The sequence below is a fragment of the Scaptodrosophila lebanonensis genome, unplaced genomic scaffold (assembly GCF_003285725.1).
Source record: "Scaptodrosophila lebanonensis strain 11010-0011.00,11010-0021.00 unplaced genomic scaffold, SlebRS2 tig00000001-arrow-pilon, whole genome shotgun sequence".
Classification (NCBI taxonomy): domain Eukaryota; kingdom Metazoa; phylum Arthropoda; class Insecta; order Diptera; family Drosophilidae; genus Scaptodrosophila; species Scaptodrosophila lebanonensis.
The window spans coordinates 17,038,098-17,053,760 of NW_022060529.1; the positions used below are offsets into that span (position 1 = coordinate 17,038,098).

The following is a 15,663-nucleotide window of genomic DNA, read 5'->3' on the forward strand; positions in this document are numbered from 1 at the left end:
GGTGGGCCCTTTTTAATGTCTTGTCACGGCCTAAATCTGAGCATTAATTCTATTAAAAAAGCAAACCTAACAAATGGCTGCACACACTGAGCCTTCTCTATGCTATCTTTTGCCAATTATAACAAAGCGCGACCTTTGTGCGGCTCAACTGGCTCGACTTGCATGTGTGGCGGTGTGGTGCGGAGCTTGGCACTAAAAATGCGTGCGTGCCACGTTTTTATCGATCCTGCATATCTAAATTTAGTCATGCGACATATAAACAAATACATACATATATAAGTATATAACATTATATGTACATATGTATAAACGCATGTCGTATGTGTGCCTGCGTCTATTTACATATCTATAATATGGCTGCACAGGGGTCACAGGGGCACCAACACGCACAGAGCGAGCGGACTGCTTGACTACTTGCTGGCTACTACCTGGCCAGTAATAAATATTGTATTGTGTGGCACATAAAATGGACGCTTCAGCTCAAGCGTATGCCTGTGTGTGTGTGCGTGAGTGTGTGAGTGTGTGCTCGGAGGCACTTTGACCCTGCATTATAATTAAAGTTCTGCAACATGGCAGCAATTAAATTTTGGTTAAGGTGTAACAAATGCCTTCCTTGCTCAGCTCACCTTGAACCGCAGCCCCACTCGCAGTCGCATTCAGACTCATGTGGCCAAGAAAGCCGCCAGCCATATCGCCATGATGAATGAGTAACGTCAACTCATGTGGCAAATGTGACATGTGCTCTGGCATTTTTCGTGTGTGCTGATTGCTGTTGTAGCTGTTGTTCGTGTCCCTCAGCCGCTCCCTGGAGACAAGCGCTAAAATTACCATTTTAAGTCCACCCGTTGGCTGGGCCGACATACTACAACTCTGCCCCTGCCTCTGCCCCTGCTCCTGCCCCTGCCACTGTCGCTGCCACTGCCACACGTTGGCGCATTCAGGCGCATAAACCAACGGCCATGGGTAATAGGTCAGTTTAGTGTGCGATGTCTGGGCAAAATTATGGTTAATTTTGGCCACATTGCGGAAGTTATTAACTCGTTTGATTGAACCTTAAGCAAATCGCTGTGGGGCTTGTGGTCAGCGCTTGGCCAGCGTCAAAGTGATTTGTGTACCGAGCCGTGTAAGGCACGACGATGAGGATATTTTGTGTGGTCGAGGATAATACAAGTTTGAGGGAGTAGTAATGCGGAAACGCTTTAACGTAACATTTAACAGAAACTAATATGGCATGGGAGCCATGAGGAAGCAATTATATAACTTATCTAATGCTGCTAATAAATGCCAGAATAAATCATTGTGTGCATTCAACGAAATAATATCTACGAGTATGGTCATGCTGTATTTAATAAATTTAAGTATGTAAATAATAATATGTTTAGCGACCTGACGCAAATAAAAAATATATATTTTTCTATATAGTAAAATATTCTCTCCATAACGTCGCATTTAGTAGAACCCCAAAAATATATATTTTGCTTTTTCAATTGTCGATTTCACTTTTCGTGGAAGAAATCATATCAAATACCTTATAAATTCAAAAGTTAATGGACTGCCATGCACGAATATTAATTGTATTAATTGTAGGGCTATGATAAAGTAATTAAATTCGTGATTTGTGTTTTGGATTGCCAATTATACCTGCTGAGCGCAATGATTAATGACTGCGAGTGTCAAGTTTCATAATCATGAATAAAGAAAATAAATTAAACAAATATGTAGATTGAAACGATTGCCAATTACGATTTTCCCATCAACTGTATTTCCTCATCAGAACTGTTGGTTATTACGTTAAGAACGTTTGCCAGTTCTTCTTTTATGTTGTACTTATATTGAAGCCTTCATTGAAAAATGATAAATAACAATAAATTCTATATTTTCTCAAACGGAAAATTGTATAAACATTGCATTTACGAGATGTAAAAACCATTATATTTGATAGTAAATTGATTGCAACGAAAACTACTGAATACAGAAATATATTGTTTTAAGAAATATATTTATATGTATTAGTTTTTGGTGCCAAATATTTGCGAGTTATTTCAAGTTCGTTTAAATAAATATTTATATGTCGATCATCAACGATTATTTCCTCATAGTGGGCGTCAGACATAAAGTATTTATTAAATTTTTGAAAATAAATTTTCGTTGGATGACTGTGGAAGGAGAAAAGTGCAGTAAAAAATAAATGCAAATTTTAAAATTTAAGTAATTCCTATGCTATTGCCTTTGTCTGAACTGTTGCTGAAAGGACATATTGAATATGTCAAAAATTTCATTTAAATCCTAAAAAAAAGTGTTGTGTGAGAATCTAAGGCCGTGCCACCATCACAAATCTGACAGCACCAATTAACATATAAACATTAACAAAAGAACAACATTTCCGTGCACTTACGTTTGGGGAACACGACTTTTTGTGACTGGGAAATGAATGTATTGTGTGAATATTGCGCATACGCCATGTAAACGTGGAATGAAAAGGCTGGCGGCCGCTTTGTACCCATATCTACAAAGGCCACAGCTGCTTTCTGAGCCAACAATGAGCGCAATGGTGCCTTTTGGCTTGCCATTTTCCTGCCACTAGGCAAATATTTGAACAAAGCCCAAGACGCAAGGCACAAGCCGCACTATTGCCAAAAAGTATGCAGCAGACAAAGGCTCATTAAAGACAGAAAAACACATACACGCACACAGCCGTAGACAAATACTGATTCATTCATTCATTCATATATGTATGTATGTATGTATGTATGTATGTATGTCTATGTATATGTCAACCCGCCCGGCATATTAGCTGTGTGCCATCTTTCTTCTCCTTGTCGTTGGCGCCGTCATCATTGTCGTCTGTGTTTTGTTAAGTGATTTCCATCATTTGCGGCTGGCGGGTCCAACACATGCTGGGGAATACTTTGAGAGCCATCCGTAGCATTCGCATTCGCATTCGACTCCCCCCCTCCCCGCACCTTTTTTCTGCCGCATGTTCAATTTGCTTTAAGAATTCTTTACATCTGTGCTTGTGTGTTGCTTTGTTTTGGGCCATGTTCTGGGCGCTTGGGACTCGAGCAGGCCGTTAACAATTTTCAATTTGAGTGCAACAGCCAACAAAATGTGTAAAAATATGCGTACGTGTGTATATCTGGCTGTCTGCCTGTTCGTCTATCTACGAATCTGCTCGTACGTTGGCTAAGGGTCGGTGGGACTAGTGAGATGCGCTAGTTTCATTTCATTTATTAATTGGCCCATCTAACTGGCTTATCTTTTGCAGGTGGCACGTGTCTCGGCGGCAAACAGGTTGCCAAGGGCCCGCAAGTTGGACATTTTGCAGTTGAGCTGGCTTGAAATACTTTTGGTGAGTGCACAAAGCAGTCCTTCTAAGACAAATTACCTATCCTTAAATCACGCTTAAAAATGTTTCTCAGCATATATAGCAAGCTAAATAGTTCATAAGTTAAATGAACTTCGTACCCAAGTCAAAGGAGAATAACTGAAAAGCTTTAAGAATAATCATTATGGAATCTTCTAAACTGCCCAAATGGTAGACAGCGAGAATTAACAACATTTTCGGGCTTAAAACTTATTCCGGCTAAAGCTTTTTTATTGCCAAAAATGTTTCTATAACAACACGTTAAATCGAAATAATAGAAAATATATTCTAGTTTGGCGCGGCTATGGATGTTCAATACCTTTTTTGTAATTTAACTAAATGGCAGTTAAATTGCAATTAAATCAATTTAAATTGAGGTGCGAACAATCATAACAAGTCTATTTCAAATTTTGAAAATTACATTAACAGATTTCGTTAATTATACCCTGAACCCAAAGGGTAAAGGGATATACTATTTTTAAAATATATAACCTAATTTTTGTATACATTTGTTTTCCCATTTTGAGAACACTTTGTTTTACTCAACTTTTTTGTTTAAATGAATCTAAAGTAGAAGCTATTTTCTTCCTTAAATCATAGACACATATTTTAATGTCGAACATCGAGAATGCTGAAAAAATATCGCACAAAATTGAATTTTGCTTAGAAAATTGGGGAGACACTAGTTTGCTAAGTATAAACAAATATTTTCAAACACACATACATGCAACTATAGTTAGAGTTCCGGCCAGGATGTGCTCATGTGTGCGTTAAGATTATAAAGCTTTTGTGTGTTTAATTTCCGCTAGCTTTAATACAAATTTACTGAAGCATACAGCTTATGCCAATAGCTATACGAGTTCCAAGTCTTACCTGTGTACCTTACAGCCGCAGATTAGTGGAGTGTGGTAAAATATTTGCGAGCATATGGTGTGTGGAAATTGAATAGTGACTAATACCTGAATGTATGGAAGAAAATTGAAGTATGGAGTTTACTTCGATAAGCAGCAATGGAAGCGTTGATTACTCATAGTTTTATTATGGAATACAAGCCATTGTTTAATATAATAATAATAAAGACAATGAGACATGTAAGGATTCCTCAACTACACATGTTTTGTCTTTATTAAGTTGAGTTGTTGTCTTAGATTCTGATGTTCAAATGCTGCTCAGAGTGCCATATAGATTCCGAATAGTTTTTCTATTTATTTCTTTGTGGTTAGATAACTATATTTCAAGTTAAACAATGAAGTAATTCCAATTGTAACACTGTGTTAAATCAGTTAATTTGTTTTTCTACATATGTGTATAGTATAAAAGTGCGGATTATTCATTATTATCGAATATTTTAGTTAAGATGGATTTGCCCGTTCGTGCACTTCTTTAGATAAAACGAAAACGTCAGTTGTTTTAGTTGTAGACTTTAAATGAATTACTATTTAGTAAACGTTTCACAAATACTAAAAATATTACTCTAGTGTCAACTTGTACTATTCGTTGGTTCATATCCCACTGTTTAATCTTTAATTACGAAATTTAAAGTCGCAGCTGATAAATATATGCTGAGCACTCTTCTAATTTCCAATGCACATACATATGTTCAGAAATATTAGTTCGGTTTCCCTACACATAGCTGTTTGGTGAACGCTTTTAATGCAACCTTCTGCGTCTATCAATCTTTGTCGACTTAGACGCAAAACCCGTCGCTTTCCAGCTGAACAAAGCTTAGCCTCGTAGTTGCTGCAGTTTAGCCGCGTTTAGTGGGGGTGGCAGGACTCCGACTCCGACACAGGCACTGTCACCTCATGCCCGAATGTGAAGGTGCACACACGAGTGTATGGAGCTTTGGTTGGCATTGTTACGTGCAACCCTTGAGATATATAAATAAACAGCTTCAAGATTACTCTAAATGGTTGGCGACGTGCCTTTGCCCTCGTTTTCTACTATGGCTGTGGCATCACCATCACCATCACCATCAGCATCAGCAGAAGCAGAAGCAGAATCAGCCTCAGTGGCATCCAGGGTAGCAGTTGGCTGTCGGCATTTTATGCACTTAAACGCATTGAGGGGCGGCCTGCAGTCAGCAACTGCGGTCGCATGTGTGTGTGTGTGTGTGTGTGTATGTGTGGGGGTGTGACATGTGTGTTTATGGGTGTGTGCGTGCACGTAAAGTGGCGCTTATTTTAACACACACAAAAAGCTCTAGCCCACTCATGTGCATGCTCGTAGCCCTCCCATTATGCTCATTATGTGCTCGCTACTGAGCTCGTTTCGCCCTTGCTGTTGTTGTTACTGTTGCTGTTGTTGTTCTTGTTTCTGTAGCACCCCCACCCCCATTTGCTCCTCCTGTTGTCTCCTGTGTTTGTTTATCTTGTTTATTTGCTTTGTTTTTGCTTGTTCTCTGTGTTGTTTGGCTGTTTTGTTGCACTGCTTTGCCTCAGGCGCCCTGCCGATTGTCTCTGCTAGACTTTGTAAGGAAGATTTGTTGAAGCTGTCATGCTGGGTGCGTAGTCGCCTTTAGCTCTGTGTAATAGCATTGACTTGCACTGGACATTGCCAAAGCTGGATTATCTGAGGGGTCGAAAAAGATAAGTATGTTGCATTCTAAGGAAACCTTTTCAGCCTAACGCCTGCTGAACATTAAGCTAAACAGCAAGGATAAAACATTCAAGTTTACAGAACGCAAAGAAAAACTTTGAAGTGCAGATAAAACTTATGTTTAAGTAGTCTGTTTTCTTTTATAACGCTGCGGTCAAGAGAGCGCGATATTTTCATTCAGCTTAAGGGAAAGTAGGCGATATATGATATTTACATACTGGGTATGTCTTTTAGATGTCCGAAATATCAATATTTATAATATAATTTGCAATGTGTGAGGAAAAAGATGTCCCAACATGTTTTCAGTAAGTTCCCCATCATTCTGAATCCATTTTATTAAAGATAACTATCCAAAAATCAACAGAGAGAGCAACCACTTGCCAAGTGACAAAATTCCCTTTTTTATATTCTATATATGAAATGTTTTTTTTTTTATTTTTTTACTCTGCAACGCAAATCGCATGCCGGAATAGCAAACAAACTGAAATGACAAACAGACAGGCCGTCCGCTTGTCTGGCATTCTGGCAGCCACTTCAGAGACATGTCCGAAAAATGTCAATTTATTATAGTGAAATCAGCGCAAGGCACACATACACATACAAGTGCCGGCTATATACAGAAAGATATTCAGACAGGAGGACGACAATGCGGCATAAGCCTCTGGCCCAATGCGCTTTATTTTTCCCGTCCCACAACCAATGGCATTAAAGTTCTGCGCATCATGTTGTTGCTGCCATGCGTATAAATACTTTTTAATCTGAATTATTACAGCGTGCAAGTTTTTATTATAATTTATTCACATCAATTTCCATGATGCATGACATTTAAGTGGCTTCCTCCAACACATACATACATATTTGATTCGTTTCAAATGCCGAAAATTTTAGGTGTATCATGAAAATTGAAAGGGACCCAAAACGTATTTAAATGAGATTATAATGCATTGAGGGGATATACATATGTATGTATACATGTATGCGTGAAACTATTTAAAAGTCAATCAGCGCACAAGTGTGTGCCACGGATATTACTATATGAGGTATTTAATGCAGTTTTGGGTTGATTGGGAGCTCGTTATGAACATATTATGTCATTTTAATTACGTAAATAATCGACAAATATGTGAAGGTATTGGAAAAAGCTTTTGGCAATGGCGTGTGTGAGCGAATGTCTGGGAAAAATTACCGCAATTTAGCAGAAATTTGATTAATAAATAGGCATAATATTAAACACATATTCAAAAAATTATCATAAGTACAAACGTATGCAAATATTTTTGCAAATCTAGGGGTTGAGGTAAGCTACGATATAACATTAGAGAAGGAAGAAACTGCGGGTAAGGCTAGTCGCATTGCAATTATCAAACATTTATTTATTTTCTCGATAACCGGGTTGGTTATGATCTCTGGTCGTCAATGTTCTTATTTTCTTATTTCTACATAGAGACATAATTGAGTTAAGAGCTCTAAAAACCCCTAGTTGAAACTTCATTGGTACATTTCTACTTGCAAAATACTTATCGAATATAGTATATAGTACTAATTTATCCTCTAAAGAAAGAAGCAAGTCTTCCGGCTCCGGCTATAGCCACCGTTCATCGTAAAACCGTTCATATATTCACAGTCATATATCATGCACGACATTTTCTGTTCCTTTTTGAGACTATATTTTATAATTTACAACTTTTTTAAAATGTTTATTAGGTACATTTTAAATACTTGTAAGTTGTAAATTTGTCGAATGCGAATAGAATATATTTTACAGTTTTTCAAATCGAACAAATTTCTCGGATCTGTCTGGGGGGTAAGCTTTACTTAAATCAGCACATTGATAGATAAAGAGACGGTAGTAAATATTTTTTGCCTATACTTGCAATGTAAAGCTTTTCACTTCATTGATTATTTAAAAACAATTCAAAACGGTAATGAAAAAACTTAAATAGAACACCATAAAGCGTATATGATCTAAGGCTTCCTGCATTCGACTGAACGACTTAATTTATTTATTTATATTTTTTTTATTTATTTATTTATTTATGTCAACAATGTCGACATCGGAAATATATAAAAATTATTAAAAGCATCTAATAATCTAAGAAATCTAATCAAATTACAATAATAACTAATTGCCGAGGTATGTGGAAAGAATTATTAGAGCTTAGCTAATAAATCGTCTCTTCTCATTCTCTCTCTCTCTCTCCCTTTCATGGGTAAATTTGTTCACCATTGATAAATCATACTGCAGAAAAGTTTTTTGATTGGCATAGAAATTTCATTTACTTTTGAATGATATGGAAAATATTTTGGCAATGTGATGAATATTTGAAAGGGAAATATTTCTCCTGCTAGACCAACAAATTAGGTTCATCCTAATTCAAAAGTCGTCTATTGTTTTTAATGTATCTATGTGTGGATGTGCATGTGTGTGTGTGCAATTTTGCATGCCAGAGCGGTTTGCACAAAAAGTGTTGCATACCATGCAGGCGCATGCGGAACAAAGCCCTTTTGGCTGACTCTGAAGCTGCTTACATTTCTAAAATGCTTGCGAACTGCATGCCAGCATGTGGGGCTAACTGTAAACAGCTGCACTCACGTACAAGCAGTCGACAATTGTCGACACATGCAACCAATGTGGGCGAAAAGGGGCAGTCCAGGGCGAGTGCCGCGGTCATGTAGTGAGACTTTTGTTTGGTCGCCCAACTGACGCCAACTGAAGCAACTGAAAGCAGCTCAATGACTGCGCCCATTCAGTGTAAACACACGGACGCACACGCATAAACACACACACGCACACACACAAACAAAGTTATTTACACTGAATTCTATGTTTTACTTGGTGAACTTTCTGCAAATGTTTGCACCACAAACTGTCAAATGTCCGACATTGCGTGTTCCTTTAATTCACGTGCAATTAGCTCTCACTTTTCACCCCCGAACCCCTTATAATGTCACTTGTCGATCAGCCGAGAGTGCAAGAAGGCAGCCACACATTCCACTTTAAAAATCAATTTAATTTCCATTGTACATGTTGTGTCTTCAGCATTTAATATTATGTGCACGGCACATTAATTAAACCGCATTTCGATTATTGGAATTCTTCAACAACAGGTCTTCGTTGTCTTGGGGCCGCCACTTCCTCGCCATTTCCAGCACACTGTACCCTGCTCTGTGCCACATTTGCAGCTTAAGCCGACTTAAGCCTAAACAGCTTAGCGCTTCAGAGTGCTGCCCTATTATTGAGAGCAGTGTCTGTATAGACGTAATTGAAATGCAATTGCACGCTCGTTCTCCAACATACTCCAGCGCACTCTGGCTCTATGGAACGCTTTTAGTTATCGAGTTATTTAATTAGGCATGTGTATGCATACAAAGTACTTTTGAGTGCTTTCGAGTGCGTCATTATTCAAAAATGCTCCGCGCCGTGGCATTTGCTCAATACTCGTATCTAAGTGATAGCTGGAAATCGAATACGAAATACTAATCAACTTCGCAAAACATGGCATGTTCGTAATAAGCGTAGCGGAACTGAAATTGGAATTAAAAATGTTTTTTTTTTTTTTTTGTATAGGTCAGCAAGCTTTGACCTACACACACTAAATATTTGGCATACTCGACTGACGGAACAATATCTGTGTCCTGTCAACACAATGCATTAGTTCAACCATTTAACGTTTTATTGATCATCCAAAAAGCAGCGCACACGCAACTGATTTATAATGCATTTAACAATTTCAAACCAACGACAACATATGCTATCGTGGTAAATCAATCAAATGACAAAACATTATTCATTTATGGGACTTGTAAGTAGTTTAAAGGAACAATGTATTTTGAAAAATGTTAACAGCTTTAAATTATAAATTACTTTCTTATAACTGAATAATGATGTCAAATGTAATGTAAATTATTTATTTGTTAACTTTTCTCACTTTGCAATAAACAAATTATAGTGAACATGCCTTGGATTGTATTATAACCAATAATTACACAAAATTTGGCAAGAAATATATGAAAGAAGGAATTCTCGTTTTGTTCTTGGTTAAGTATTTGATGTGGCTCGTTTGATGTTTCCAAAACTTTGAGCTAAGAATTGATTTTGACTTGCTGCACGAAGAATATTATATATATATAAGTATATAGATATGAACACCCTTATAAAAACATCTACATCGATTTCTGATTACGTAGATAGAAACCATATAATTTATTTTTAATACGCAAGCAAACATTGAATAATTGATGAATGGTTGAGTTCAATGTTCCTCCGCCACTAGTATTTTGGACGGGATTATTTATTAGTTTGTGAATGTGGCAGTAATCCGTTTTGGTTAAACGATAAAATTCAACACGCTTCTGTTGTCTGGAAAATATTTGATGGGTTTAATCAACTTTTTATATTTTGGACGCCAACAATGGCGCAAAATGGAAAATAGTTTTCATCGCACACACAAGCTAGTGAGTGGCCTTAACAAGACTGAAAATCGATAGCAAGTTGGCTTTTTTGTTTTTGTTACTATTGTTTGTCGTTTTTCTGGCTTGTTTGTGTTTGTGCTTATCGCGTAGAGTTCCGGGGGTTGTCTGCTAAAAGCAAATTAAAATGCATACAAATAAAAGGTATTTTAAAATGGCATTAGAGCGAAATAAAATGAAAATGCAAAGGTCAGGGATTACCAAGAACTGACAACCAAGGTTTCAATACACTGAATAATATTTATTGATTTGTTATTAGGCGTATGACTATCTAATAAAATTCACGCAAAAGTTCTATAAATCCGACACAAATTCTCAGGTATAACAATTCGGCTGGAAACAGCATATAGTCTCATTGGAAGTTATTAATGGAAAAGGCTGCATAATATTAGTGTAGGATAGTCTAATCCGATATATAATTAACCACTTTTATTTTAGTTTGAATCTTTTTTTTTAAACCTAAAACTACCACCACAACAGTCGATTAATCGATTTTTGTTAGTCTTTTCATCCATGATAAATATTTAAATTTAATTTACTTCATGCGAAATTTAAAACCCTTGTTTGTCAACCTGTTCCGCACATTTTGAACAAATATTTTGTACCCCTCCACCCAGAATTTTCAATTGGCCTGACCAACAGCCATCAAATTTTAATAGAATTTGTAATAAATTTGTAATGAAGAAACCCCCAAAACTAATTGCATTTCAGCTTGATTTTGTCGTAAGCCCTTAAGCTACAAGAGGGAGAAGATAATATATTAAGTATACGCAGCGTTTGCCAGTTGCAGTTACAATGCATGCAACTAAATTATGATGCCTTCCGTGTGAATAAACTATGTGAACTACAACTATTCCTATACAAAGGCAGCATCAACTAATTTTGGTCGTGGGAAAGTTACAGCAATTTCTCCATTCTCAACAAATTATTAAATTGACTGTGAGTTGCAAAACAAGCAAATAAAAAAGTTGCTACAATAAAATATGAAAAGTTTTCTGCCGCACATCAAGGCTACAAAGCGGCACTGGGCTCCGGATCTGCTCAGTCCAAACTAACTAGACAACTGACTGTTGTACTACATGATGTTTGGATTGTGTGGAAAGGGGGGCGAGGGTTGTGAAAACTGCCAGCACAGACAGATTAACTTTGACCAAAACAACTACGAGCGAAGGGACGGGCGGGGCTTGTGAAAATTTATGCGCACGTCCTGCGTCCTTCAACCCATCACCGTTCGCAGCGGAAGGCATAAAGGATATCAGTGTGAGGTCTTTGTGCGACGCGTAGCGGAAGGATGCACAAAATGAAAAGTATGAACTGATCTATCTGGTCAGCTTTTGCAGTTGTGTTGTGTTTTGGTCGCTCGTTGTGGTCGCTTCTCAATAATGACGCACAAACTTTTTTGCTGAAAAGTTTCTGCGGAACATCCCAGCTAGATGAGGAGCAGGGGTGGTAGGCAGGGCTGCAGGAAGCCCGAATGACATTTGCGACCCATGTACAACAAAGCTACAAGAGAAGAAGTGCCTTTTCGCCCAATTGGGAAGTGTTGTAGCAACGTTTAAAATAGATTGAGGTCAATAAATGACGAGGGGCGCAGTGCACTCAGAGAAAAGACAGAACTATTTAGACGCCGTTTAATATTTATTTGTTTCGCTTTTAATTTTTATATCAATATAGTGCGTGTATTGTGTTGATAGTGAAAATTAAGTTTAAAAATGAGCAGAAAAAAGAGACGAAATAAAACCAAGCTACTATCAGCTATGCCTGAGGTTTCTAACTATCTATGTAAGTCATGCTAGATAGCTAAAAAATAAGATTATGATTATACACTGTCTTTAAGAGATCTACTTAAAACTGAATCAGATCGCTCAAGGCCAAAGCGAACAAAAATTTAAAATGTTCAGCCAATTGTAAAGCCATCAGCACAATTTGTATGGTGGCGGCTTCAGATAAGGAGATGTGGGGTTTTATGGGACTATTAACAGATCCCTGCCTAATCATCACAAAAAAATTAATCCTAGATTGATATGGTTAAATGCATCTGGCCTGCTCTCTGTCTACTTCTAGTCAAAACAGTGGAAATACTTTACCTAAACAGACTCGGTTGGGATCAGTGGTTCCGATTGTGGATGTGTCTTTTCAAAAAACATGTTGACTTAAAGCAACAAAGCCTTACTTTCAAAATGCTTCGATTGTCCTTTTGTTCTCTCAGTGTACACATACTAACGTATGTACATTCATGTATGGGTGGAAGGAGGAAGCGTTACACGTACTAAGCATATCGTACCAATTTGTATATAGGTACTGGTTCTTGTTGCTCTTGGTATTAGCATTTGTGTTCTGTGCCTGTTATTTTTGTGCTTTATAGCCAGAGTCACGTAAAAATCTAATAAATGTATATTGAAGCACACACATGCTCGAATCCTGTGCCCTTAAATGTCTCCAATTCTCCGTCCACTCTATTCCTCTATTCTGTTTGCTGTGTCTGTTTTACCAAAAGCCACTGAACAGCGTTGAGTTCTACCACTTGGGCGTCTGTGGTTGAATTGTTGCTTTTGTTTTTCTTGCTTGGTGGTTCTTGGGTGAGTGTCAGTTTGTGGTTATGGGAAAGCGAAGCTGCAAAACAAATTGCCCCATAATGATTAGAAGTGAACGGCTTCGCATAAAATTTTAAAGGATTTCAATTTAAAAACTAGTTCTGAAATCTTTTGGCTCTAAACTCGATAAGCTGGCTTGCAGTCCTACGTTAATAAAACTATAGAATTCGAATCTTGTTGTTTTCTGAATATAAAACTGCTGTTGAACCTTTTCTATTGGTTTAAAATATCAAAATTAATTTTTTATGAGCGTGCCTAAAGCATATGAATATTTTATTCAAGAACCCCATTGTTCCTTTCTTGAATAACGCATATTAATCAATTATCTTGTGAAAGTTTGAGCGATTGAAAAAGTTTGTATCTAGTTTGCAAACAACAAATTGCAAAACTTTTGACCCCTACTAGTTTTTCTTAACAAAGAAAGCTGACTAATCTGAATAAATAATAAATGAGATAAGAAAGAATTACTATGTTGACAGACGGCAAATGATTTTATAAATCGCCATTCAACATAAACAAATTAAGCTTTTTATTCAATTATAAATCAATGAATTTGCTAAATCTTCTATATGTTCTGGCTTATCTTAAAAACACATCTGTGTTTTTGTTTTAAACGGACAAATGAAATATTGCGGTTTACTATTTCTGTGCAACTTTGCATGTGACTTTCTCCTATCCGTTTGAATGTCAAAAGCTAAACTCGAATTGTCCACACACAAAAAATATCAAATAGTTTTTTCATTTTCTTTCCTTGTTTCCTTTTTTTGAATTGCATGAAAATTGCATTTTGTGAACATTTTGTGCTTGCTATGTCCACAAACGACACCCACAGTGGCAGCAGAAACAACAAAAAGAAGGTTGCGTTTCAACATGCAAACACCAATAAAAAATACTCTGCCACTATGAGTGTGTGATGACATTTAGGCGATTGCTATAAGCCATATACAACATTATTTGTGTTGTTGTCGATTTCTAAACTTGGCACGCAGCTGTGCGCCCATATTGGTATGGCTTTATATATTTTTTTCGGTATTAGCACATCAACATCAATCACATGCAAGCCATTGTACATTTTCAACTAGGCGCTACTCAAATGGGCGGTGCTGTCAACAGTTTTGAAGTGTGGCCTCATGGTAGTATTGAGCAAAGTTAGTTTGGTATGTCAAATGGATTACTTTCTCGTAAAACTTATTTCCAAAGTCTGTAATATTCCTGTGTGATATTTAAAATTGATATTTCTTGAGAAAATGGTTTGAAAAAAATACATGTAAGATTTATTAGGTTTATAAATCGTTTAATAAAGTATATTGAGTATTTGACAAACAATAAGAATAGTATTATATAATAACATAAGACTTCAAAATATGTTTAGACGCCGACTTTCGCAACTTCTGACCAACTTTAGTGACTGCTGTACAACTTTACTACTGACGACTGAATGCCACGACTGCTGCTTACGACTGTTGAAAACCGACTATCCCACGACTTCTTCTTAATTACGCCTTCTACGCCTTCGCCTGATCGGGGGTGCCAACTGATGATAATGGCACATGGATGCCACTTTACATACATATTTTAATAAAATACTTTAAATATTAATTAATAACTTTCGACAACCTCTTTTCATTTTAATCGACTAAAACAGTTTTAATTTATTGTTCAACTGAATCAAAAGTACAAGAACTTGTTCTTTTCGTACACTTTTAATTGCGAACTAGTCAGTATAAGCCGAAAAGTATGCTACATTTCATTGTTTGTTTGCCTCTTTGCAGATGTCATAACATGGGCTGTGCCTGCGAAGCGGCCCGAGCAGAGCAGCGCAAGCCAAGAACAAAGCAAAAACCAAATCAATGCGATCCTACAACAAATGTAATAACAACAAACACAACCCCAACTACAACTACAAATACAAATACAGTTACAACAATAAAGGCGGCTGAGTGTTGTAACAGCAAATGTAAGCAGCGCTACGAGGGTATCAAAATCAAGGATAACTATCAACAAAATCATAAAACGCAAAGAATACAAACGACAACTACAAACCTAAAAGCGCCAACGCAAGCTCAAGTGCTTTTAACGTCGTCGCAGCAGCAGCAGCAACAACAGCCGCGCGTTGAAGTGGCGCACAAGGACGTGCAGGAGGCGTTGGCAACGCACGAAATAGCGACAATCGATACGTCGACGTCGACGTCAACGCCGTCGCTGCCTCTGACGCTGACGCTGCCGACGACAAAGTCACCAGCAAACAATTTGCAAATAACTTGTGCAAATTGCTACACAAACAGAGAGTTGAAAATAAAGCAGCCAACGTGCGACTGCAAAAAGGAGGCGGAGGGGGAGTGGGAGAGGGAGGGGGAGAAGGACGAAGAAGACAAAGTCTGTTCTTCACATGATGAGCGGCGAAAGCGGCATCGGATTCGTAATTGGAATCGGTCCGCCAGCACAACAGCCGCACGCAGCATGGCTGCCACAATGGCGGCCGCCAGCATCGGTGGTGGCTTCAGCAGCCTCCACGAGATGTTGCTGCATGCGCGAGCCACCCTAGCGGTGCAATTGTCGCAAGGTGAGGGCCTCAATGTTAATCTAAACTATCGCGAGTCAACGAAGCCGCAGCCGCAAAGGCAATCCCTAGAAGCC

The 15,663-nt window shown here is 37.7% G+C and overlaps 1 protein-coding gene across 1 annotated transcript in view; it reads left to right on the forward strand.

The window, feature by feature from the left end:
• Positions 1–15,658, forward strand: part of LOC115627836 (ataxin-2 homolog) — a 54,680-nt gene extending 39,022 nt beyond the window's left edge. Inside the window, exons 3-5 of the mRNA XM_030523723.1 lie at positions 3,266–3,349; positions 14,799–15,589; positions 15,648–15,658. Coding sequence (XP_030379583.1) covers positions 14,809–15,589; positions 15,648–15,658 — 792 coding nt within the window. The 5' untranslated portion in view covers positions 3,266–3,349; positions 14,799–14,808. The remainder of the gene's footprint in view (positions 1–3,265; positions 3,350–14,798; positions 15,590–15,647) is intronic.
• The last annotated feature ends 5 nt before the right edge of the window (positions 15,659–15,663 follow it).